Source organism: Micromesistius poutassou (genome assembly GCF_964030765.1).
Source record: "Micromesistius poutassou genome assembly, chromosome: 8".
Lineage (NCBI taxonomy): Eukaryota > Metazoa > Chordata > Actinopteri > Gadiformes > Gadidae > Micromesistius > Micromesistius poutassou.
The window spans coordinates 9,461,637-9,486,519 of NC_140278.1; the positions used below are offsets into that span (position 1 = coordinate 9,461,637).

The window sequence follows — 24,883 nt, forward strand, 5'->3', positions numbered from 1 at the left end:
GAGAGAGAGAGAGAGAGAGAGAGAGAGAAAAGACAAAGAGAAGAATGAGTGTGATTGAGTGAGTGAGTGAAAATGATGAAGAAGAATGTGGCAAAAAAGGAAGAAGATAATGTCATTGAGTAACGTCTAGGGCTGTCAAGTTCTGGTCGGTTGGTCGATATGCACTTGTTCGACTCGTTCAAATTTTCATTGGTCGAACAATCGGATAAAGGATAAAAGCCCTTCTTAATCCATGCAGACCTATGAGTTTTATTTTCGAGTGATAAGCTGTATTGTATTAGAATAGAAATTACATTAAAGGCTCCGTAGTTTCTGTTTTAATAATCATGTTTTGATAGACTATTAGACGAAACATGAAAGGAGTTCAAAACACCCCTTAAGGACTAACTTAAGGTAGACTGCTAGTCATAACTAACTGAACTTTTACTCCGCTCAAAACTAATTGATACCAAATAAAACGTAGGCCTGACAGCATTTGCTTAAAAAGGACGGCAAAAAACAGTGTCAAGTTAAAGTTTGTAAAAGTATGTAGGCATATCATCTAAAATCGTAAGGCATAGGCTATATATATTTTTAATGTCTGCGATTCTCTATCAACTTTTGTGTTCAACTGGCGATAGGCTATAGGTCAACATATCGGAATTAGCACCTTAGCACGAATCCCAGCAGAATACATTGGGACCCATTATTTTAAACACAGAACAAAACGTTAAATCCAATCTTATGACGCTGCCCGACGTGACGCACCGCGGCTCGATCCGATGTGCAGTCCGCTTCATATTGAAGCTCTGCCGTAACCGAGTCAGACTCGGACCAAGGGTGGATCTGAAACCCACTGACCTCCAAACAGCCCATACTTGATATTTTGGCTGGCAGGTAGAGGAGAATGCACTGTGGCTGATTAAGTTAATCTAGACAACATGCAGCTTTTTTTAACTATAACTTCCCCCCCCCCCCCATCAACCAATCGACTGGTCCTACAGTTGGTTGAATTTCGACCAAGATTTAATTTGGTGGACTACAGCCCTAGGAATGTATTAAGAATAACTATCCCAAGTCTGCTGTTGATAAAAAGCAGAGCTGTCCTGGCCACACTCACTTTTTCCCGAGCTGTTCCTCTATCCTGACCTTCCAGTCCTCAATCCTCTCGCGAACCAGGGCCTTGAGGGGAGCGATGTACACCACCTTAACACCAGCAGACAGACACGTGCAGTAACACATGTTAAAAAGACACAATAAACCACAGAGTCAAAAGCTAATACTTGGCAAACGGAGCCAGCCAGACGGACAGAAAGGGCCCTGGTAGGTCAATCAATTGCAGTGTTACATATTAAAACAATTGCTTAGCCGGTGGATATTTCCACTCTGGCAGGACAAAAGACGGGAATGAGAAACACGAGCGGCCAGCAACAGGGACGGACCTTGGCGCCAGGGTACTTGTTGAAGACGCGGAACATGGCCAACTCGGCCGCGATGGTCTTGCCGGAACCTGTTGGCGCCCCCAGCAGGACGTTGGTGTCAGTGTGGTAGAGCGTGTGGAAGATCTGCGTCTGGATCGGGTTGAAGTGGGTGAACTTGTACAGGCTCTCGTACTGCGGGCAGCCCAGCGCCGTCACGGGCAGCGGCTGCAGGTCCAGCAGCTCTGGGGAGGGAGATCAAAACCAGAATCAGAAAGAAAGCTTTATTCTTTAGATATATAATTACACAACACAGCAACACGTATTCTGTGTGCTGGATCTGGTGTCTCTTCCAGTGTGTCCATGCTAGACGAATGGATGCCTTGATTCATGTTTATTTCCATTCCGAAAAAGATAATATTTAAAGATATATAATCATGGGAACATGTAGCGGTGATGTGCTGGTGTGTATGCATGCGTGTGTGTGTGTGTGTGTGTGTGTGTGTGTGTGTGTGTGTGTGTCTATGTGCGTGTGTGTATCTTTCTGTGTCTGTGTCTGTCTATTTGTGTGCACATCATAAAAAGTGGCTTTGCACAGTAATATTAAGTGTCAGTGCAACTGTCATCAACAGTATGTTCAGGCCCAAAGGCTGAGTCAACTATGTGTCAGCGAGTCAGTGAATCAGTAGAGACATCAACCAGCCTGTGTTCAGCACTCAAGGGTGCAACCAATAAAGTATGAAGATCAAAACCAATCAAGTATGTAAGATCAAAAAAGAAGTATATTTTGGTCAGAATGACTTGATTCAAAACAATATCATTTAAACCAGTTTAAGAGCTAACGAGCCATAATGCTAACAGTCCTCTTCGTTCATGTTTGAGTGCCTGTGCTCGCACATGTTATGGGTCTATATTTCACCTAGCGATGACCTCCATAATAAACGCCTAACGCGGCTTCCACTGATTTTGATAGACGAGCGTTCGGCACGGCTACCGCGAGCCGGGCTGGGGACGTAATGGGCCTGTCCACACCTGGGGTCCCCCCCTCCAGACGTGTCCGGAGCAGGGGAGACGGATCGCGGAAACACCTGCTGCTGAACATGTGACTCCAGTGACCTCTGGTGATCACATTTGGCTTCGCCGCGCAAAAATGTCAAATAAATACATGAGATATTAAAGTGTGTTCAACACGTTTTTTCATCACACTTCGAAAATCAAAGAGGAAAAGCGAGCTTGCCACGTCCATTTTGGCCAACTGTACGGCTCCAGATGTTGGAATTCCAGACTGGACTGTGATTAAAAAAGAGGAAGAGCCTGGAACACTGATTGTTGAAACAGTGACGATGAGCAGTGGGTTTTCATGAGTAGAGAGGGGGATGCAGAGAACGCTGCCACATGTGTCACTTCTGAGTCCGGTCTCCATGATCAGATCTCATTGAGTCTTGAAAACCAAGTTTTGCACTTCCAGCTGTCCTGGTTGGGAGTGGATCAGGGATACACATTTGATATATGAACACACCCCGGTTTAAAATGCAAGACTACTCTTGTTGATCTCCTAAAGATAAATCAGTCTCAGGGTAACTGTAGTTGCATGGCTCACACAGCTCACATTGTGTTTTACCAGTGTGAGGTGTGTGTGTGTTTGTATTTATGTGTGTAGTATCAGTGTGTGAGGTGTGTGTGTGTGTGTGTGTGTGTGTGTGTGTGTGTGTGTGTGTGTGTGTGTGTGTGTGTGTGTGTGTGTGTGTGGTACCAGTGTGCGGCGGGTGTTTCTCAGGCAGGATGAGGTGCTGGAAGTTGATGACGCAGACGGCCTCAGCCCCCAGCCAGCGGTCCGACACCAGCCTGATGTAGTACTGAGACGGCATGGGCTCAAAGATGGGGATGGTGAACACAATGTTTTGGGGGTCTCCAGACACCACCTGCATGGAGACGACACACACATACATAATGACTTGTGAGAGATTAAACCTGCACTATGTATGTGATCCCATTAGCGGCCTCTAGTGGCTGAAGTTGCGACACACAGCCATTTCATTTTCAGACGTCCAATACTTATTGTTCACACCGTTGAGGGGGGCAAAGTGGATCAGAATGAAACGATTTATAGGGAATCATTTCCCAGAGGGATTGACCCGTGGATGGTGGTGCTTTACTTGTGAGGAACGTTCTGCTTCTAGATATTGAGCAAATAGCTGCAGTAGAAAAGGGACAGGGAGCAGGTTTGAAGGCGACACTGGTGAACACATATCCTGTGTGGCTGCCGTGGTGTGAGGTGGGAAAGGGGAGGGGGCGGACCTGTTTCTTCTGGAGGAGGAAGTACTCTGAGTGGTAGATGTGGTCGTTGATTGGGTCTTCCACCCACAGCCACCAGGGCTCCCCCACCGAGCCATGCACCTGGTAAGGGGGAGGGAGATGGAGAAGGAGATTGAGGGAGGGGAGGCGGAGAGGGAGAGGGAAAAAAACAACTGTTATCTTACTTGGAAAGCACAAGAGAAAGATAGCATTACTGTTGCGAAAATACTATTAAGTGAAGAAACAGAGCACATGTCCTCAAGCACAAGAAAACATTCAGGAACAATGGAGAGCTGGGCGTATTGCCATAAATAAAAGCATTCTTTCAGTGTGCGCACAAATGTATTTGTTCTCCTGTGGATACTTCTGCCGATTCTCTGTGCATACCAAGGTGTGTGTGTGTGTGTGTGTGTGTTTGAACGTGTGTGTGTGTGTGTGTATGTGTGTGTGTGTGTGTGTGTTTGAACGTGTGTGTGTGTGTGTGTATGTGTGTGTGTGTGTGTGTGTGTGTGTGTGTGTGTGTGTGTGTGTGTGTGTGTGTGTGTGTGTGTGTGTGTGTGTGTGTGTGTGTGTGTGTGTGTGTGTGTGTGTGTTGCAGCACAGGGCCAAGCTCCTGTAATGTCTCTTTCCCACTGCGGTAGAGGGAGTCCCGGATGGCTAGCAAACCGCAGGAGACAGGTTTATGACACACTCACGTTTCCTCAGGAGAAGCCACATACATACATCATCCAATAACCAGATCTGTGGCTTCCTCTTTATGAGGAGGCCATGCAGCTGATGCACATGACTAGTACTAATACACAACAAAAAAATAACAACTTGCTCTTGGAATGACTGCAATAGTGGCAGACTGCCTCTTCCGCAACACACTTTCCCCTTTTACGGAAGAGGTTCTGATGGTCTTCCGCTCCGTCCACGCTCTCAGAGCAGGCTTAGTGTATCTGTGTGCATGTGTCCCTGCAAGGCTTGGCCGCGGTGTGCCGACATATGCAGCTGGATCAGGGCAAAGCCGTGGGGGAGTGTTCCCTTACGACTCTCCCATGGACCGAGCATGCATTGCTAATCGGACATAAACATTCATCTTCGCATTCGGCCACCCCCCCTCCCCCCACCCCCGCTACAAAGAGCTTCCTATTCCGGGGATTCCATGACAAACCCCGGAGCGATCCTCCCCAACCCCCCCACCCGGCATCCATGCCATCCCTGATGTGGGACACATTTCCCTGACACCAGAACCTCCTACTTCCACCCTGGAGGTCTGATGCAACAGCTGGGGAGCCCTGCACGGGATCACCATTAACCATTTGCAGCACTGGGACTCGCTCCAAGTGATGCTATGAAGACACCCTCTCTTTCTAGAGCCAGGAGGAGAGGGATTGAACCGAAAACTCTGCTCCTAACCGGAATAATGTGAGTTAAGTGTGAGGGGCCAGCGGGGAGCCTTCCTCCGTCGCTGTAACACTGCTGAGACACTGAGGCACCGTGGTTAAAAATAGGCCATTGCGGGACTGTGTACATGCAGACAAACAGACATAGTGGTAGGGCTGTCTCGCCAGCTGCTTAGTGTTTGTTTATGTACAGAGGCAACCGAGGTGGTGTGCAGGGATTTACACTTACACTCGATACCTCATACTTTGCCTACAGTGGAAGTGGGAAAAGCCCGGTCCCTGAGCAACCCGGGGGCTGACACTGAATGCTGTATCCTACAGGTAAACTCTGTTGAAATGGATGGACAACAGGGTCTAAGCACATTAAATAACCATAATGTACCACAGAGTTACATATCCACTTCTCACCTACCGGAAATCTTTTTAGGAAAATGTCAAGTATCTTAATAATATTACAGCTCAAAGTCAGCTTATAAACTCTGTCTTGGAAAGACACAGGATAGTATTACCCCCTCGGTTGCCCCCCCCCCCCATCGCTGTGTGTGTCCTTCGTACTTGCTCAAATTATTAAACGCTGTAGCTTGATTCAGTTGATCGAGCACGGTAATGCCAGTGTGTGGTAATTGGTTACCCATTAGCTACATAACCAGGATGGTTACCCATCCATTAAATCAGCTTGAAACAATAGATGGAAGTCGATAGACTGAAAGGACACAAGATTGCAATTCATTTTCAGAATATTCTAATGCTTAATATAAGTTTAAAACACCATTACCCCAAATAAATAACTGATCTATGTTGTCCATCACTTTAAGTGTTGGGTTTCAGTAAGAATAAATATCAAAATAATGATAAAAAGGTATTGATTCACTTTATAGAATCCCGTTTTCAGTAATTGTGGGAGGTACTTAGGGGGTCCCAAATTACAGTTTGGCTTCTGATTGCTGTGGTTACCTGGTCATGCCACCTGAAGTCCGGGGTGATGACGAGACGCACACGCAGGACGGTTCGCGTGATTGGCTGGATGCTGGCCTCCATCAGGAGGGAGGGGATTTGGTGGGCACACTGCTTGACTTTCATCCCGATGTTGATGTGTTGCAGCATGTGACCTGAACACACACAAAAACAAAAACAAGTCTGCATTGAACACTTTCTTTCATGTGAAAAAAGGTCAGCAGTTAAATAAATTCTAAAAAGCCACATCGCTTTGATTTGCCTTAATTGAGCAAAGTCTAAATAGTTTGTCAGATCACATAACCTGGACTCAGATGAATCAAAATAGAGCCATGGTGTACAGAGAAAACATACATTTGAATCGGATTGTCATGGAGGATCTCCTGCTGGTTGGGGCAAGGGGTTAGGGGCTTGGGGCTTGGGGTTAGGGGGTCAGCAGCTTAGGGTGAGGGGGTCAGGGGCTGAGGGGCGAGGGCTCTCACCGATCTCCTCCTTGCTCAGCTCCTTCAGCTTGTCCACGGTCAGCCTCCGCTTCTCCAGCCGCTCCAGCACCGTGTGCGGCAGGATGTGGAACTGCCGCAGCGGGTGAGCGAAGCCCCACAGCCGCTTGTCGATCACCTTGCACAGGTTGAGCAGGCGGTAGGTCATGGTCGGCCAGCGCTTCCTCAGGGCGATCTCGAACAGCGCCCGGACGATACGGGCCGCGTTCTGAAAAGCGTGCGGGGGAGGGGGGGTGGATGAGATAAAAGGAGATCAGTGAGACAGAACTTCTTTCACCACGCCACACACACACACACAAAGTTTACACGTTGGTTTTCTTAAAGATGAGACGCAAAAGAGATTAGAGGAACAGATCACTTTTCGCTCCGCCACACACAAAAGTCATTTGAGAAGAATCCATCTGTGGAGGGGTGATTGATCATGTCTGATGACGAGGGGCCGTCCCGTCTGTGTTCCCGGTTCGGCCCGGCTGTACGCTTGATTGATTGCTCGTGCCTTTCGTGAAGGACGGGTCAGGTGTCCGGGACGGCCGCTCCCTGATAGGCTGGTCATGTCTGGTTTGGCTTGTGATGGATTTGGTCAGGTGTTAATGGCGACTGACGGGACTGATCCGAGGCCTCGGCTTGCCTTGTTGATGGACGGGTGGGCTCAGGATGTGCACCGATTGAAGGCTGAGGGTGAGAGTGGGGTCCAGCCCGCGACTCCTTGGCCCGATTTTCTTTTGATGTTGGATGGAGAAAGTAGAGCGATAGGATTAGAAAGCTTCCAGTTGTTTGGATCTGGGAGCCCTTTCAGAGCTGCTGTGTGGACGACTAGGCCCGTCTCTAAGCAGTCTCGGGTTTCCACACCCCCCCACTGTCGTTGTTTTGGGCCTAGCTTCTTCCACGCTGTAAATATTTAGCTGCCCTGTCGGGTCATAAACTGTTCTTATCCTTTCTGAGACCTGTTGCTTTGCAGTCAAGTTGAAGATTTGAAGACAGACCAGTTAGTAACAGTTGTATCTTTGTTGAGCTACGAGCTCTTTTGGTAAATGAACATTTGTGCATCACATTCAACATTGAAAACGCACACAGGCAACAACCAGCTTATTGGCTGCCACTCAACCATTTGAGTAAGCTGAAACGTTTTTAAGGACGGAGCCGGCGATCGGACCAGTGACCCTTCCACAACCTGGTGGACTGAGGTTCCACAGCGGCAGCATCAATAGCTCTTAGTGTGGCGGTGCCATGTAGCATGAAATGACCTCATCTCCACGACCACTTGAGTACAGTATCGCATGCCGAGCACTTGCACATCTGAACATTTAGGAGCAGAAAGAGAGAAGCTCTGCCTGAGACATTCCAACTATTCCACCACATGGTATCTGTTACCGCTGGAAATCTGGAATCGATGTGTTTGTGGAACCGGGGAACGAGAAGCATAGAGGAAGAGCAGAATGAGAAAATGAGAGGAGAAAGGGGATTAGATCCTAGCCATTGTGGACAATTAGATCATTTCGGCGTCCGACGTTTGGACGGATCATTTGAATGTGTGGAGGGAGGACGAGGCGGGGGTGAGCGGCGCTTGCAGATTGACTGTGTCAGCTCTCGGGGGAAGGCTTCTTATGCACTCGCGCAGTGGAATGCAAAGGGCTAATAAGAAAAAAAGCAATCTGTTGTTTTCCACGGGGAGATGATTGCAGTGAGATACAGGGAGGGGACCTCTAACTGAACATAATGGATGTGGTGGACAGATACTCAACTGTGAATCCAACTGAATAATCCAAGTAATAAAAGAAAGAACTGGGCTGAAGCACAGAGAAGGGGCCTCTTCTCCAAGAGCCACGCGGTATCGCCAAAAGGTCAGGGGTCAAACACATCATAGAATTCATATCCAGGAGATATGCGTATTTGCATGCCTTGAATCGCTACAAGTGTGTCTTTGGGCCATGGGAATGTCCAATTGGACATGTGTTGATATGCATCCAGTGTGTGACAACGAGAGAGAGAGAGAGAGAGAGAGAGAGAGAGAGAGAGAGAGAGAGAGAGAGAGAGAAAAACAGAGAGAGAGAGAGAGAGAGAGAGAGAGAGAGAGAGAGAGAGAGAGAGAGACTGACAGGGAGAGAGACCGAGACACACAGAAAGAGTGATGGGGTACATTCCAGTGACCTGTGCCACGTAGGAGAGGTCTGAGATGAGCGAGAAGCTGTCCACTTCTCCGCGGCCAATATAGGTCTGCAGCAGGATGTTGATCTTGCCGTAGCCATTCTCCACGCCACCCGCAGCCGGGAGCTCACAATAATTGCTCAGCATCTGCTCCAGTTCCTCCATCTCTTCGTCACGGACCTGCAGGAGAGAACACACACACACACACACACACACACACACACACACACACACACACACACACACACACACACACACACACACACACACACACACACACACACACACACACACACACAGTTAGTTGCTACCAGGTCCTGCAAAAGAACAGAAGGTTGCTACCTAAAGTAAAAAGAACGGAAACACACGCGCACAAAAGCCAATGTTTTTATATTATGAACAACCTTTTCTGAAGGACAGAACTGTTTTAGAAAAGATGTCAGGCCAAAGACGATTGGGTGTACGTTGCTGCAGCTTATGCACACATAACAGACAAAAAAAGAGCTTAGAATGATGAAGGGATCTTTCTCTCTCACCTTGACTTGCTCAAACTCCTCTGCTTTGGACACGATGCTGAAGATGTCGCCCTCTGTCCTCTGGGAGTTGAACAGCTCATTGAACGTCTTCACAGAGGAAGGAACACAGCGAAGGAGAAGAAGCAGAAACAACACATGGATTGACATTTAGTATACCACTTGGATGCATCCCAGAAGACACGTTTTCACACAAACAACGCCAGCAGCCCAGGATCTGTAACCAAGTGTGCATTAAATGTTGGCACATTAGAAAGAACGACACACAGTAACAGCAATCCGGATTCTCTGGAGTGCCATCCTAAATGGGCCCCTTTGTGCATGGTTGTCAGGAAAATTTGACCTCAGATCCAGCAGGCCTACTATGGCAGAACCTCTGATCCAGCAGTGCTAGTATGTTAGCAGAACTTCTTGTGGGAGACGGCACTGCCTGCAAGGGGCAGAGTTACTCCTTGTTTCCTGTTTCGTTACAGAGATATTCGATCAAAGAGGAATCTTGAAGCTTTCAGCTGATGATTATTATTTAGTTTATTTCTACAGTGGCTATTCTACTTATATTATCTGATAAGGGATTTATTCCTCTGATTGTCTAATTGTTTAGACTATGAGCTTACAAATCCGGATATTTGATGTACTTGGGAGCCAAGCCTACCTCTATGGTGTTGTATCTGATGTAGAAGTGACTGGCCGTCCGGCCCAGGTCAGTGGAACCAAAGTAGCCGGTGCGCTCCTCAAAGCGGATCATGCGGGCCTTGTCCAGCTTCCTGCCCGCCTCTACCACCAGCTCCCTTCTGTACATCAACAGGCCTGGGTCCATCTGAGACATGCGCACACACACACATGCAGGCAGACACACACACATCCAGGCACACACATGCAGGAACACACACAGGCACACACACAACCGGACACAAACACACCACACACACACACATACACACACACACACACACACACACACACACACACACACACACACACACACACACACAGATACACACACATACATACATACATACATAGCAAGGGATGGATAGAGGAGGATCAGCTGGAGAGCATTAGCATGGAACTCTTCACATACTCTGGACATGATGATGAGGATGATGACGATGACGATAATCGACAGGCAACTGTTAGCCGGGACATGCATGAATTGGTTCCCATTTCAAAACAAAGTGGGATAGACAAGAAAAACTGGCAGCAGCAGGGACAGAGCCGAAACAGGGCTCCCTGACAGACCGAGAGAAAGAGTGTCTGACAGATGAAGTCTCAAAGGTGGACCAGAAAAGACAGCAGGGAAGTAGTCTAATGAGGGGAGCAAAACAGACAGATAGATATAGATGGAGGACAGACAGGCAGAGAGAGACAGACACACAGAGGGACAGACAAGGAGACAGAAAGGAGAGGACTGCGGTTTTTTCTGCTGCGCTGGGTTCCCCGTCCCCTGACCTGGAAGGCCTTGTGGTTGATCCCGTAGGCCAGTGGGTTGGCCCTCATGCGCACAAACAGGTAGGAGTAGCTGAGCCACTTCACCGCCTCGTCCACATTGGTCACCGTTCCCAGGGCGACCTGAGAGAAACAGGGACGGACAGAGTCACAGAGAGTACAAGACAAGCCTCTGGCTCCACCTAGTGGATTGTTCGGAGCAGTGCCAGACTACACTGGCAATTTGTCCTACATTAGACAAAACTGAATTCTGGAAAAGGAGGTAGAGAACAAAGCCAAAATAATAAATCACAACTTTATGATCCTTGATCCATGTGCTCAAGTACCCCACCCACCCCCCCCACACACACACAACCTCTATGTAAAAGCGTGTTATGCTATAAAGGCAATCATTCAATCATCATTACTATTATCATCAGTATTATTGTTTGCTACTGTTTGTGAAACTGAAACAAATGATAGCACCCAACCAACTGTGGTTGTGGCGTTATAGTCCCCTACCTCTGCATTTAGGCTGTCTGATAGACGCACAGACAGACAGACAACAGGGAGACAGGCAGGGAGGGAGACGGACAGACTGACCTCTGCATTGAGGTTGTCGGCCAGGTTGTTGAGGAACTGGCTCTCGATGGGGTTCTGCTGGGTGAGCAGGGTGAGGTAGTGGCTCAGCTTGTCGTGGGTGGTGATGATGGTTCCCTCGCCGTGCTTGTCGAACTGAGGCCGGCCGGCACGCCCGAAGATCTGCATCACGTCCAGGATGCCCAGGTCCACCTGCATGCCCCGCTTGGCATCGTAGATCTGGGTGCCCTGCGTTACCGCGGAAACAAGAGGAGGAAAAAACAGTGTGAAGAGTGCATGACAGTGTATTTGTCTTTCGCTTGGGCATGGACACACACACACACACACACACACACACACACACACACACACACACACACACACACACACACACACACACACACACACACACACACACACACACACACACACACACACACACACACACACACACACAGGTGCCTGAATACATGAACACAAGCACAAACAAACACACACACAAACACACACCCACAGGTGCACAGAGGTGCATGCAAACATGCGCACACACGCACACAAATACAGCTGGCAATAAAACAGGATAGAGCAGATAGCCTGGAAGCATAGACTCTCCTCCCACCTTGATGATGACGGCGTGCGCAGGCAGGTTGACGCCCCAGGCCAGCGTGGCCGTGCACACCAGCACCTTCAGGTAGCCCCTGGAGAACATGCTCTCCATCAGGCTGCGGTCGGTGCGCAGCATGCCCGCGTGGTGGATCCCAAATCCGGCCGGGAACATCTCCCGCATCTCCTTGTTCCTGGACCTCTGGATCTGGCGGCACAGGGAAAAGCGGGCGTCATAAACATATGTGCCGTATTTAAGCAAAGCCCTGTGCGGCTGCAACAGCGATGAGGGGCTGTGCAAATACAGTGGGCTCGACCTATACCGGTAGAGCAGTGGGTTGTCGTCTGGGGAGGAAAGCACGAGAGCCCAACCGGACGTGCCCTATTCTGGCTCAAGTGGAATGAAGATGCATCTGTCAGAAGAGGGTCTCGTTTAGGTAAAGTTACGCTGCGTGCTTCTTTGACTTTGTGGAGTACAGCTCCAGGATTAGCTTTTTTTTTTTTTTTTTTTTAAAGGTCTTATCGCCATGGTATTTTGTTAACACGTTGTGACAGTGTTGGAGGGCTTTCCCTTCCTTTCTCTCTGTTGAGATTTAAAGAAAAAAAAAGAGACCAGTGTGCACACCAATAGGAGTGCCGAAACACACACACACACACACACACACACACACACACACACACACACACACACACACACACACACACACACACACACACACACACACACACACACACACACACACACACACACACACACACACAGCCGGGTGTAAGGATTGCAATGTGATGTGGGCTGGGAGAGAGGTCATGGCCTGTCTTAAGCATAAAGGTTCCTTCATCACAGAGCTTTATCTCTCTGTTTCTGGGTGTCTAAATGGAGGTCAGAGTCCACCAGGCCTCTGCAATGATGATGGAAAGCCCATTACATCAAGGTGTGTGTGTGTATGTGTGTGTACTAGTCAGAAGGCGAGCGTATCTCTTTATGGAGAGGGACAAAGGCCCTAAGGCAGTGGAGATCTTCAAACTAAAGTGCAAGAGTTTGCGTGACTTGTTTATTTGAAACCGGGTTCACATTTGGCCGGTAAAGAATAACATAAGACGTGGAACCCTTGGAACCCTTGGAACCTAGGTATTTAGGCTTACATCATAGGCACCTTAATTATCGCTATCAACCACAGCAGTCCAACACTAAGTACACTACAAACAAAGTATTTAAATAAATTCTGATTTGGTTTTACTACTACAAGTCTTTTATCAAAGAAAACACTTGTTTATATATTTTTATTTATACAATTAAAAAACTCTTTGTTTAATCTGTTTGTGCGTTGTGATTTGTACATTACTGTGCATATTGGCCACACTAATTCGAGATCATTATGATACAGCATGGTGACAAAGTACATATCAGCATCCGTAACAATGGCTAAACTTTAGTCATCATTTGCATTGCATTAGCAAGCAATGATTACATTTCAGTGATTGACTGCAAGTGCAATGTCAAGATTTTAACAAAACCCATCCAGAGGATCTAAAGAATGTGAGCCTTCACCTGTTCTCCGCTAAAAGATGTATGACACGAAATGATCCTCGGTGTCTCTCTGTTCTTCCATGACATCCAAGGCCACCTCATTTATCCTTTATGCCCGCTCCTTTATCCTTCATGTATCATTTATTCCATGAAACACGCTTCAGTAATGACTATGACACGATAAATCCATAAATTATTCAAATCCTGAGCAACTTTTACTGGGGACAACGCCCTTCAATCTCCGTCATTGCTTAACCTCACCTCCCAAGAGTTTCCTTCTTTGGTGCCTCAACCTGGCTGATCTTTTAAGAAAAACCTTATCCTCTGTAGACTGAAAACATTGTCCAGCAAAAGCACATGATAACGCAATGTACAGCAACTGTGCCATTTGGCCTTACCAACGTGCACATCGAGAGCATTCCTGTTATCCTAGACAAAGGCTGGGCGGAGATTGTGTGTGTGTGTGTGTGTGTGTGTGTGTGTGTGTGTGTGTGCGTGTGTGTATATATATACTTGCGTGTGCTGTATATTGTGTATGTGTGTGTGTGTGTGTTACTGCATGGGTGCGAGCGAGTGTGTTGATATATGGTTTCATGTGCTGTGTATTGCGTGTGTGTTTGTGTGTGTGTTACTACATGCGCGCGTGTGTGTGTATGTAGGCTGTTTAGAATGCGCGGGCGGCAGCCTCTTGCTTTGAGGTGTCACAGCGTGTTACGGCCTCGCTCCTGGGCCTCTAACGCGAGGCGAGGCGGGGCTGATGGGAGCAGTGTGGTCCGCTGATGGGAGCACTGTGGTCCACTTATTGGAGGTGGCAGGGCCCTAAGCTCCTGATCAGGACTCATTAGGGCCCAGCCCCCTCCAGACATCCCCCCTCAGCCTGGGAGGGCGTCTGGAGGAGTGCATGGAACCTTCCATTCAGTTGTTCATCAATCCAGCAGTACCATCCATCGATCACAATCACGGATCAATGCAGTAGCTATTATGCCCAAAAGCGTGTCAGACTCTCTCCTGTTGCATACAAAGGCATACACATGCAGTCAAGTGTGGGGGGGGGGGGGGACACACACGCACACACACGTGCACACACACACACACACACACACACACACACACACACACACACACACACACACACACACACACACACACACACACGTGCGCGATGCCCCATAACAACACAATCTTCTCGAACCCTACCCTGAAATTCCAAAAATGCTGACTCTTTGACGAACAGATAAAGCCTTTCCTAATTTGACCACCCCCCCCCCCCCTCTTCTAAAGTTCCAACAATGCACTGAGGAGCGATGGCTTCACGGAGACAGCCGATGTCTGGGTGTTTCAAACCCAGAGATAGCAGATGACACTGGGGGCCACGTGACGTTGAGCAGCGGATAAATGGCTCCCTGTTTCATGTTCCCCACCGTGACGATCAAGCACTCATTTACTTAGCCAAATGGAGCCAGTGTGTCTAATTGTTGATTTCATTCTGTGGACCCTGGATGGTCATAATGTTTGCCCTTCTCTTTGACAGGCTTTTAAACACTGGACGTGATGCGAGCGAGTGGGCGGACGGGATGCTGCTCCCCGCAGATACACACTCCACTGCTCCATCTCTGTCTCTGGGTCTCTGTCCTCCACTGCACATCCCTCTCTTTCTCTCCTCCACTGTTCCATCTCTGTTTCTATATGTCTCTGTCTGTGTATTCCACTTCTCCAACTCTCTCTCTCTCTCTCTCCTCCACTGTTCCATCTCTGTTTCTATGTCTGTTTGTGTATTCCACTTCTCCAACTCTCTCTCTCTTTCTACTCCACTGCTCCGTCTCTCTCTCTCTATGCCTCTCTCTCCCTCTGTGGCTCTCTCTCAATATCGCTATTATAATAAATACCCTCACATACTCCTCACTGCATCCGTCAACACATTTCTGCTCGGCTCAATTTGAAGTGTGACGTTTGTTTTCTTTCATCTGCTTTATGTGTGAGTGTGGTGATGGAGGGGGGGGTTAAGGGTAGTAAGGGTGCACCAGAATGTGTGTACGTGTCTTTTAATATTGTGTGCGTGCGCTCTGGTCTGCCCTTCTGCAGACCGGAGAAGACAAGAAGAAGTCGGCACACGGTGGCGTTTTGTTTTGTTGTAGCCACGTCCCTCTGCGACGGGTGGCGCAGTGGAACGCGTTGAGCCTCCAGTCAGCTGTTTTAATGCTGATGATGAGGCAATTAAAACAGGAAAATGGACTTGGGTTTGCATTACCATGAGAACATGGCCGGCTGCTCCCCCGGGCTATGGCACTGCAGATTACAGTCAATATATATAGGAACCCGAGTCCATATGGGGGTTTAGCATCCTACATCTACGCGGCTGGGACGGACTGTATGAGATCTATTTTAGGCTTTGATTCTTGTAGTGTGTGTTGTGTGTGTTTGTGTGCGTGAGGTTTGTGTTCTTCTTATCCTACTCTGGGGGCCCATTTTCCCCTCCCGCCTTCAGGCTTCAGCTCAGCGTTGTTGATCAGTCTGCAAGCGACGGGTATTAGCGTGGCTATTGTGACAGATTGTCACGGATCTGACACAATCACAGGAGTAGCCGTGTAAAAATAGCCGGCAAACGAAAGCAAACAAGGACATTAATGAGAGGAGTCCCTGGAGGTGCCGACGTGCAGCTCTCCCCGGAGACGTCTCGTTGGGGGCTGGGGGCGACGTGAAAAACGTGCTCATCAAAGGGGAGCACGCAGCCGGGACGTGTTTAGAGCGAAGGCGGGGGGGGGGGGGGGGGGGGGGGGGCTGCGAGATCGCCCTGGTGCGTGCGGGCAAAGTGGCGCTTCTGTAACCATCTGGACGCCGGTCCCTCCCGCTATGTCTCATCACTGCACCCTCTCTCCGCCTTAACACCTCCATCACAGTGTCGATGATACCCCCTCTCCGACGCTAACTTCAGTACCTGCTTCGACGCACTTACAGAGAAACGTTAATGTTGCGGTCGACGGCTCCCACGAGGGCTTGGACAGGCTTTTTGTGCAATACACCTGAGGGACCACAAGGTGTCTCTTAGCCTCTACGCTAGAGCTCTGTCTGTCTCCCTGAAACAAGTGATGACAAGCTGTGCTTTCATCTGACGGCTGGCTGGGAGAAAAAAATAAAGGGAAAGAGAAAGCGAGAGGGCCTGGAAGGGAGCTTGGCAGGGGATGTGAAGTGCAGAAAAGACAGGGGAACGTAGGGGTGGGCCGGGATGGCAGCAGGGCGTGAGACACTCGTTTGAGGGGCAAGCTATGGGCAGAGGTGCTCGTCACTGCCGTCACACAGTGTGACACGATGGTTTGTTCCACTGAGGGTTTACGAATTTGTGATTGGGGTTCAGTTAAGCTATAAAGGGATTTGTCTGTCTATGCTATCTATGAGGTTAGATCCATGGCACACGACTGGGTGTGTGGAGAAACCCTTGCCGAAATCTACCGTCAAAACAATGACAAATAACCACAATTTCCATATCTCCTCAGGGGTTTCACGGCCACTGTAGCAGACAGCCATTCGTTGCTTTGTCTTTCGTGCATATTGCATATTTCTTGACTGCCTCATAAAATATTTTTTTTCGTATATATTTCGTATATTTCGTATATATATATATATTTCGTAATATTTCGTTTTTCTGCACATAAAATATACTTAATTGTAGAACACCACTACAATTAAATGCATTTAATCCAACAGATACATACAGACCCATAACTGTACATTACTGAGTTACATGTGAGAAACATATTTTTATCTGAAGGAGAAGATCAAGTCAAACGACAACTTATTAAAGAGGGTGCATTAGGATACCTCAGCGTGATCGACAGCCTCTCCAGCCCGCGACATAAAGCCTAAAATAATGAACATTAGCAGAGAAAAATATAGCAGAATCACTTCTGACTTTTAAAGCAGGATAAAGAAATATTAAATTATAGGAGTGACCCAGATGTGCTTTATTCAACTGCATATGCATATCTGAGATCAAAATTTTTAAAAAACACCTTTAAATATTAATGTGGGGCAATTTCCGGAGCACAAATAAGCCGTGCATTATCTCTGTGTGGGCATAGAGTGGGATCCGACCGGTGCATCCTTTCCTCCCACCCTCCCCCCAATCAGTAGTGGCAGGTTAGACTCTCAGGGAGGCCAACTAATGGAAGCTACCACTACTTTGGGACACCAGTTAATGTTATTGTGCCGATACAGCAATCACAAATCAATCAGCAAACATCAGCCCTCCCACACATTCGACACACACGCGCGTGTGTGCATGCACCAACATACACAATCCCCACTTTCAGTATGAGGAAAAAATAAATAGGCTGCGATGAAATGAAATCCTGTTTCAAAGACTAACCAGGCAACAACGAACCATTTTTAGTCCCACCCCCCCCCCCCCCATCCTCCCTCCCTCCCTCCTTCCCTCCTTCCCCGACACCCCCATAATCTCTCTAGGCTCTATTTCCAGTTTTAGAAGGCATGAAAAGTGATCTGATTTGTATACATATCCCATTTAAATAGAGAAGAGATTAGAGACACATCAATCTTGGCTCGGGCCCCGGGGAGCCAAGGGAAAAGGTTACTAAATTTATCACCGCGCCTCGCGTCGGAGGAGAGGATTTAAATAGGGGAGTTGAAGTTTTGACTGGGCCCCGCTTTCCACCTCTGTGTACTCACGCGGTGCCGAGACCATTAATTACACATGTGCACGTCGGGTCGAGGCTGCTGCTGCGTGCGGGGGCGTGTTGGCACCAGGGCGCCCAGATGCGCACGCATGCACAACCCGTGCAGCCGTAAACACGTTTTTTTCCCCCCACTCTCTCTGATTGTGTCTTGTGCCTCTACGTTCGCTCCGTGCGTAGTCTCGGTGAGAGCCGCCGAGCCGCGCATGGAGCCGAGTGGAAATAAATTTAAAAAGCACCCGTCACTTTGGATGAACCCGGATAGGCCTGGAGTGTTGTCAAAAGGGTCTTAGTCGTCGTCTGTCACGCTCCGATGGCCGGCTCGAGATCCGGTGATGAGGTGTGCGCCGGCTATTTGTGCTCGAGACGCCTGAGAGACGCGTGTGGGTCGGGTCTTGTGGCAGGGTGTGAATGAACGTGAAGCGGGCTTCCGATGCAGAACACGGATGCGCTGTAATGTGCTAATTAACCACCCTGGCAGGGGTCAAAGAGGCTCTGCCGGCTGGCGGTAAGGTTAATTTCCACAGAGATGGACCCATCTCTTGAGTCTTGCATGTCTTTGCCTTTTTTTCTACTTTTGTTTACGGCTCCCGGTGACTCGGACCAACTCTAAAGAGGTTCCTGACCTCAATTTCACTTAGCTGTTACCTCCGGTTCAATATTCCTCTTGTGAATATTATAAATAAAGGCCCAGAAACAACAGAAATTGGGCTGGGTACAAAAGGAGCATTGCAAAGTTAAGTTGAGTAGTGGGGGGGGGGGGAGGGATGAGAGAGAGAGAGAGAGAGAGCAAGAGAGACAGAGAGAGAGATATGAGATGCACAGGAAATCACAAGCAAGCCTCATGTTTGAGGCCAAATTATCCATAGGCCTAGTTATTTTCTGTGTTCTTTCTTAGCGATGAGTAATTCTAGATGTGTATACAATGCTGTTTGATGTGAAAACAAGTCTTCCACTGACATGTAACACAATGTTCTGGGCTGGTCTTTGTTGTGGACTCGCGCTCTGTTTGGCATCAATAGCTGCATCACAGAGCCTGCTTAAAAAAATTCAAGTAAGGCGATGCTGAAATGTAAAAGCATCGTGCAAACATGTCACATTAGATAGATTAGTAGGGTGGTGATGTTTTGTGAGTGTGCGTGCATGCATGCGTGCGTGCATGCGTGCGTGCGTGCGTGCATGTGTGCGTACGCCACCTGTTTGTCACACTGGCCATAGTCGGCGCCGTGGTCCGGCTGGAAGAAGGAGGCCTCCCCGCGGTTCTTCGCCATCTCGATCAGTGCCATGCCCGTCCTCACTGTGGCGTTACGGGCGTGGACAAACACCATCACCTGAGACACACGACGCAGTAACACATGACCTGTTAACTGAGCTTCGGGAAAGAAAACAGGAACAGGGTTTTGTGGTGTTGTAAACCACAAAATGTGGGAGGAAATGAGGAAAGACAATACTGTGAACCTTCCATGGGAACGCGTGATGTCAGGCTTGAGACTCTGTGCGGGAATATGCCAAGGAAAGTAAGCCATGTATATTTTTGTTCCCGCTTTGGCGCGCCTCAGAGGTATAGCAATTTGTATTACCTTAAAGTTGGCATGCAGCTATAGTAGGAAGGGAGCTTTAGGAGAAGCAGGACTTTCCCTTTTAGTTTGCTTTAAGCTGCAGGCACGCTGTGCACGGCAACCTCAGTAGATAATATAGAAGAATGGAATTGTTTCCTGTCCACATATTTGTATAAGGCTATAAGGCACATATTTTACCGTCGTCCATAAATATATCCTTATTCCAAAATATGTACTTTCCATTTGTACAAATCTTGAAATGGACACCATCTTGTGAAAAGGACGACAGAGAAACGGATGTAATCTGAGAATTATGATCTTTAGCTGCCAGAGGCTCATAAAATACACCAACCTTTTGTCCTTCTAGTTGCATTTTCTCTGCAGAATGTCCTATTTTTTCCCTGGAAGATTATTACACTCATCCGTAATGGTGTCATTTTAGTTACATCAACCACATGCATTTCTAGTTATTGTAGTGAAACCTCCTTAATCCTCATGCTCAGGTTGTAGAACCGTCATCTGTGCCAGCAATGAAAGCAGCACATATATTAGCCACACCCCTATGCAAATCAGACGCCATACAATCTGGACCGTGGTTCAGAACAGGGGCGCTGGCACTGGATTTGATGACATTTTAGTGGTTCACCTGAGGTCAAAGGTTAGGGACAACTGCCTCAGATAGACCATGGCTCGGAATGGAATCTTTTCAATGATAATGATGAAGAGAATGAATGACATTTACATAAATTACACATCTGCCCTCTCCCGCACTAATCCTAATCCAGTTAAGCACCCACATCCAGTTAAGATTCCACCATGGCTTAAGACAAGGTATTCCACCGTTGTCACCAAACCTACACCATGTCACAGCTTGACGATTATGAAACTAAAGGGTTGGCTGCCAGGCTTAGTGAATGACCATTCGTTTGCATAAATACCGTGGCCTTTTCAAGACTGGATGGATTGACAAAAGGCCATCGGATCTTACTGCTTTTGCATGCTAAGAAGAAAGGAAAAAAAAAAGAGCTGAATTCTGTCCTGCTCCGGCTGGCTATGACCGACTACCGCTGTGGTTCATTTTTCAGCCTTGTTGACATCCGATTTGGCATGCTATGCCAAACCAGGGGTGGCTGTGAGCCCGAAGCGAGGCCTCGCACGTATGGCACCTGGAGAGAGACCGCCGCGGAAAATGTTATTTACTGAAGGTGTTTTATCAGCAGTGTGAAAGTAGCATCGCTGGTTACCGGCGGGCTTCTCAGCTTATTAAAGTTCTGTCTGCCGGTCTGCTTCCCCAGCAGGGGGGACAAAGGGGGTGGAGGGGGGAATATGGAGCTAGTAAAGAAAAAAAATGTAATAAAGAAAATTGTATCCATCACCTCTTCCTAGATGAAATTCATATATGTCACATCTACTGTTGACAATTTAATATAAAGTCAGAGAAGATACTTCCCAGATGGGTTTTCAGGCCCTAACAACCAAACAACCATAAATCCAGAATAGATCCACGTTTAGTTTACAAAAGACTGATGGTGGTGGAGGGTTCTCTGAGACGGGAGTAGACTTGGGATGACACATGGCCATGGACAGCTTCTTCTAGCCAGAGAAAGGCCTGTGTTTCCAGTTAACATATAGGAATTTGTGAGAAAAGTGGAAAGATAGCATGTCTACAACGCTGTTTATGTGTGTGTGTGTGGGTGAATGTGTGTGTGTGTGAGTGTGTGTGTGTGTGTGAGTGTGTGTGTGAGAGAGTGTGTCAACATCCGTGCAGCAAAATGGTGCAGACGAGATAAGCATGCTCAGTGGGGAGCTGGAACACATTGAGCAGATGGGAGCTAAATGGGAACCGGCGGAATCCACAGCTCTGATGTCTCCCATAGGTACCTGGGAGCTGCTGGAGTGGATGCAGGAAGTGGAGGGGAGGAACGATAGAAGAGGGGAGAGGAAGATGAGGAGGAGGAGGAGGAGATGTGTTGGACGTGATAAGGCGTTGGATTCAGGAGTTTAGGAAGCAGGTGTTCCAACCCCAAAGGATTTGGCAGGAATGTTTTTCCAAGATATGGTAGACGGTTGTAGTCATGCAAAAAGAATAAATATAAAGTTGACTAAAGTATCTTCAAGGGATGCAAACGTCTCTTCATAGAACGGTTCTGTACTGTACTGTTACAGCTTTAAAAAACGCAAAAATACCTTATTTTGCCAATTCTACGTGGCATGAAGAAGAGTGATGAAGTGAATACGGGGTAAACAGTGAAGTGGGGAGCTGGGAGGATCCTCAGTGTCGGTGTTGGAAGTCTGTAGTAGATGCCATGTCCACTAATTATATACATGATGTATGTCAGTGTGCAGGCATGTCTTGGCAGGGAAGTGTTGCGAGGTTGGCTGAATAAAGCTCAGAATGGGGGTAGTGGTAAATTAAATAATGTTTTCGATGCAGGGGATTATGGTAATTATTAGTTGCCACTACTGTTTTTTATCCCACTATGAATATATGATTCCTATGCTAATATTTTTCACATTTTAAATTTGTAGAATGTATTCAGAAGTTTATAGACAAGAGACATACAAGAGGACACATTAAAAAGACAGACACAAAAAACACAGAAAGGAGGACAGATATGGTGTGCAAACATCTTATGTTAAATCTCATGATCATATGATTTGAACAGCATCTCAATCATTATTATTTGTATTGATTTAGTTGCTAATCAGACGTTTTCCTTCAAAGCCGGTTACAGTGAATTCGGATACATGTCATTAAGGGACAGGTAGAGGTGGTCTACAGGTAGGCTGCTCGACACTGGGGAACGAACCAGGGGGTTGGCTGAATAAACTTGGGATTCAGAGCTCAGAACGGGGATAGTGGTGAATTAAATAATGTTTTCGATGCAGGGGATTATGGTTATTATTAGTTTCCAAGTACCACTACTGTTTTTTTCCCACTATGAATATGTGATTCCCATGCTAATATTTTTCACTTTTTCAATTTGTAGAATGTATTCCACTATGAATATATGATTCCCATGCTAATATAATATTTTCACATTTTTCACAACATTTTCCATTGATGACGTCTTGCAGGTATTGCTTACCTGATGGCCTCCTCTCATCTGCTCCAAGACCTTGTCGTAACACACTTCCTCCATGTCATGGAGCTGTTGAATCTAGACAAAGACAAAACACATCATTGTTAATAAAAACTCCTTGCTTCCAGCCACTGCACATCAGCCGATTAACCTGCGAGGCGTGAGCCGCGGCGGCCGCACCTTGTTGGTAGACTTTACACCGACAAAGGACTGGGCGAGGGGCACCGGTCTGAAGCGGCCGTCGAAGAAGAAGAGGCCGATGAAGGGGTTGACGTGGAGGAAGGAGGCCACATCCAGGTAGTTGGGCAGCGTAGCGGAGAGCCCCAGGATCCTGATCATGCTCTGGGTGGACTCCACCTGCCGACACACGCACACAGACGGTTTCAGACCTTCAGTCACGTCGGGCAGAGGCACTCAAACCGTGGGTTGGGGATCGGCACCGGGGCCGTGCAGCACTCCTGCCTTTCAAACCATAGCTATTCTATATTATGAAATAGCTATAGAAAACCTTGCTTCGGGTTTGTTGATATGTGTGCCAAATACTCGACCCATCAGACCAGGGAATTTACCTTCAACAAAATCACATGTCACTATCACTATTGGACACCTCATTTCGACGTTAATGGTCGTTTGGCAATCAAGGTTCTATAAGTATTCCGGCTTATTTAAGTCGAAATGGGTCCCAAAGGCGGAGGGTCCTTTCCTATAAACAGTATAAACAGTGAGAAAGGCTGATCGGAATAAGGATGACTGTGTGTGCTGCTGTAAATAGAAGCATGTGCAGATGGTTAAAATATATGCTTTTACATGTCTGTCATAAAACATACGAGTGAAGGCATCTGTGTCTTCATGCGTGTACAAAACTTAAAAGAAAGTGCATCCCATGGATACGAAAGCCCAAAAAAGCAAAATGGACCAAAAATAAATAAAAAGGTGTGCATGAGTATGTGTGTGTGTGTGTGTGTGTGTGTGTTTGCGAGTGAGAAAGAGAGAGTTTGTGTGGGAGCTCTATCTGTGTGGCGCCTGCTGTTCATGTGACAGGGAAGATTGGTAAGGCCTTTAATGTGATGCAGTACCTGTCAAGCCATCCTATCAAGATAAGGCCCTAGTCCTCCCTGCAGGCGGGGCCAAACATTCACTTAGCGCCGCCCACCCTCTGCTAGACTGCGTACTGCAGATGAACATCACCTCCGCTGAAAACAGGCAGTCCACATTTTCACACTAGTCATACAATTGTATTTAGCTAGAAAGGTGAAACGTACCGAATGAACCACAACCACATACAGTTGCTACATAGATAACCTTGGTCTCAACCAGAGAAAGCATTTCCAGGCAAAACATTTTAGCGTGTAACTGGTTAAATTCAGAAACATTTGCGTAAGGAGCGGGGATAAATCAAATTTAACAGGAATTTCCATATTCATGTGTCCAAAAGATGTGAAGGGCCTTGGCGCATCTTGAGCACCGAATACATTTCTTTCGGCACAATCAATTGCAGCCGTCTGTCAGGTGAGCCAGTAATTGAATGTGGGGCGATTGAGGAAGCATCAGAGCACAGAAACCTCAGGTTGGGGGGAGAGGAGAGGGATTTGAAGGTAATGATGGGGGGGGGGGGGCTTGAGTCAGTCTGTCTGTCTGTCGCCGGTATATTTCTTAGTTCTTGCTCCCTCTCTTTTGTCCACTCTCCCATTGGAGGCCGTTGTGGAAAACGCACCACAGGGAGGGGGCGAAGCGGTGTCCATCTCAGACAACGGGGGCGACATAGTGAGATGAATGAACGGCTGAATGTGCTCTGCCATGAATGACACTGCTGGGCGCACGCAAGACGGAGCGGTGATGATCTAACGGAGGACACCATCTGTGTCAAAAAATGGTCTTTAAGGGACTTTAAACCCCACCCCTGAGGTGTTATTTTTAAAAAGGAGTACGCTCTTTGGATCTGGCTAATCACTATTCGGTTAGCACCAAATCTTTTTCAGACCCTTCCACACAGTTCCTCAGTCCCCTTTGTTGTCATTATTCACCGGGGGCAAAGAACATGCCCACTGTGAAAGAAAGGGCAGGAAATGGATAGAACGCATGTGGAGAAGAAATACCTGCGATTTGTTCTGACTCCACAGAAAATGATTGCTTACTCTATCTTTCTGGAGCCCAAGGATAACAGTTTAGATGAACCAGTGGTAAAGGAGAGGAAATCTATTAGACT

At 47.6% G+C, this 24,883-nt stretch overlaps 1 protein-coding gene across 1 annotated transcript in view; it reads right to left on the reverse strand.

Moving 5' to 3' along the window:
- ascc3 (activating signal cointegrator 1 complex subunit 3) overlaps nucleotides 1-24,883 on the reverse strand; it is a 92,430-nt gene that overhangs the window by 24,224 nt on the left and 43,323 nt on the right. The window contains exons 12-26 of the mRNA XM_084471187.1: nucleotides 22,858-23,034; nucleotides 22,684-22,755; nucleotides 19,232-19,366; nucleotides 11,836-12,027; nucleotides 11,241-11,465; nucleotides 10,662-10,781; nucleotides 9,865-10,029; nucleotides 9,216-9,302; nucleotides 8,683-8,859; nucleotides 6,517-6,742; nucleotides 6,035-6,189; nucleotides 3,696-3,794; nucleotides 3,151-3,319; nucleotides 1,422-1,642; nucleotides 1,100-1,185 (exon numbers count right to left, since the gene is read on the reverse strand). Coding sequence (XP_084327313.1) covers nucleotides 1,100-1,185; nucleotides 1,422-1,642; nucleotides 3,151-3,319; nucleotides 3,696-3,794; nucleotides 6,035-6,189; nucleotides 6,517-6,742; nucleotides 8,683-8,859; nucleotides 9,216-9,302; nucleotides 9,865-10,029; nucleotides 10,662-10,781; nucleotides 11,241-11,465; nucleotides 11,836-12,027; nucleotides 19,232-19,366; nucleotides 22,684-22,755; nucleotides 22,858-23,034 — 2,306 coding nt within the window. The remainder of the gene's footprint in view (nucleotides 1-1,099; nucleotides 1,186-1,421; nucleotides 1,643-3,150; nucleotides 3,320-3,695; nucleotides 3,795-6,034; nucleotides 6,190-6,516; nucleotides 6,743-8,682; nucleotides 8,860-9,215; nucleotides 9,303-9,864; nucleotides 10,030-10,661; nucleotides 10,782-11,240; nucleotides 11,466-11,835; nucleotides 12,028-19,231; nucleotides 19,367-22,683; nucleotides 22,756-22,857; nucleotides 23,035-24,883) is intronic.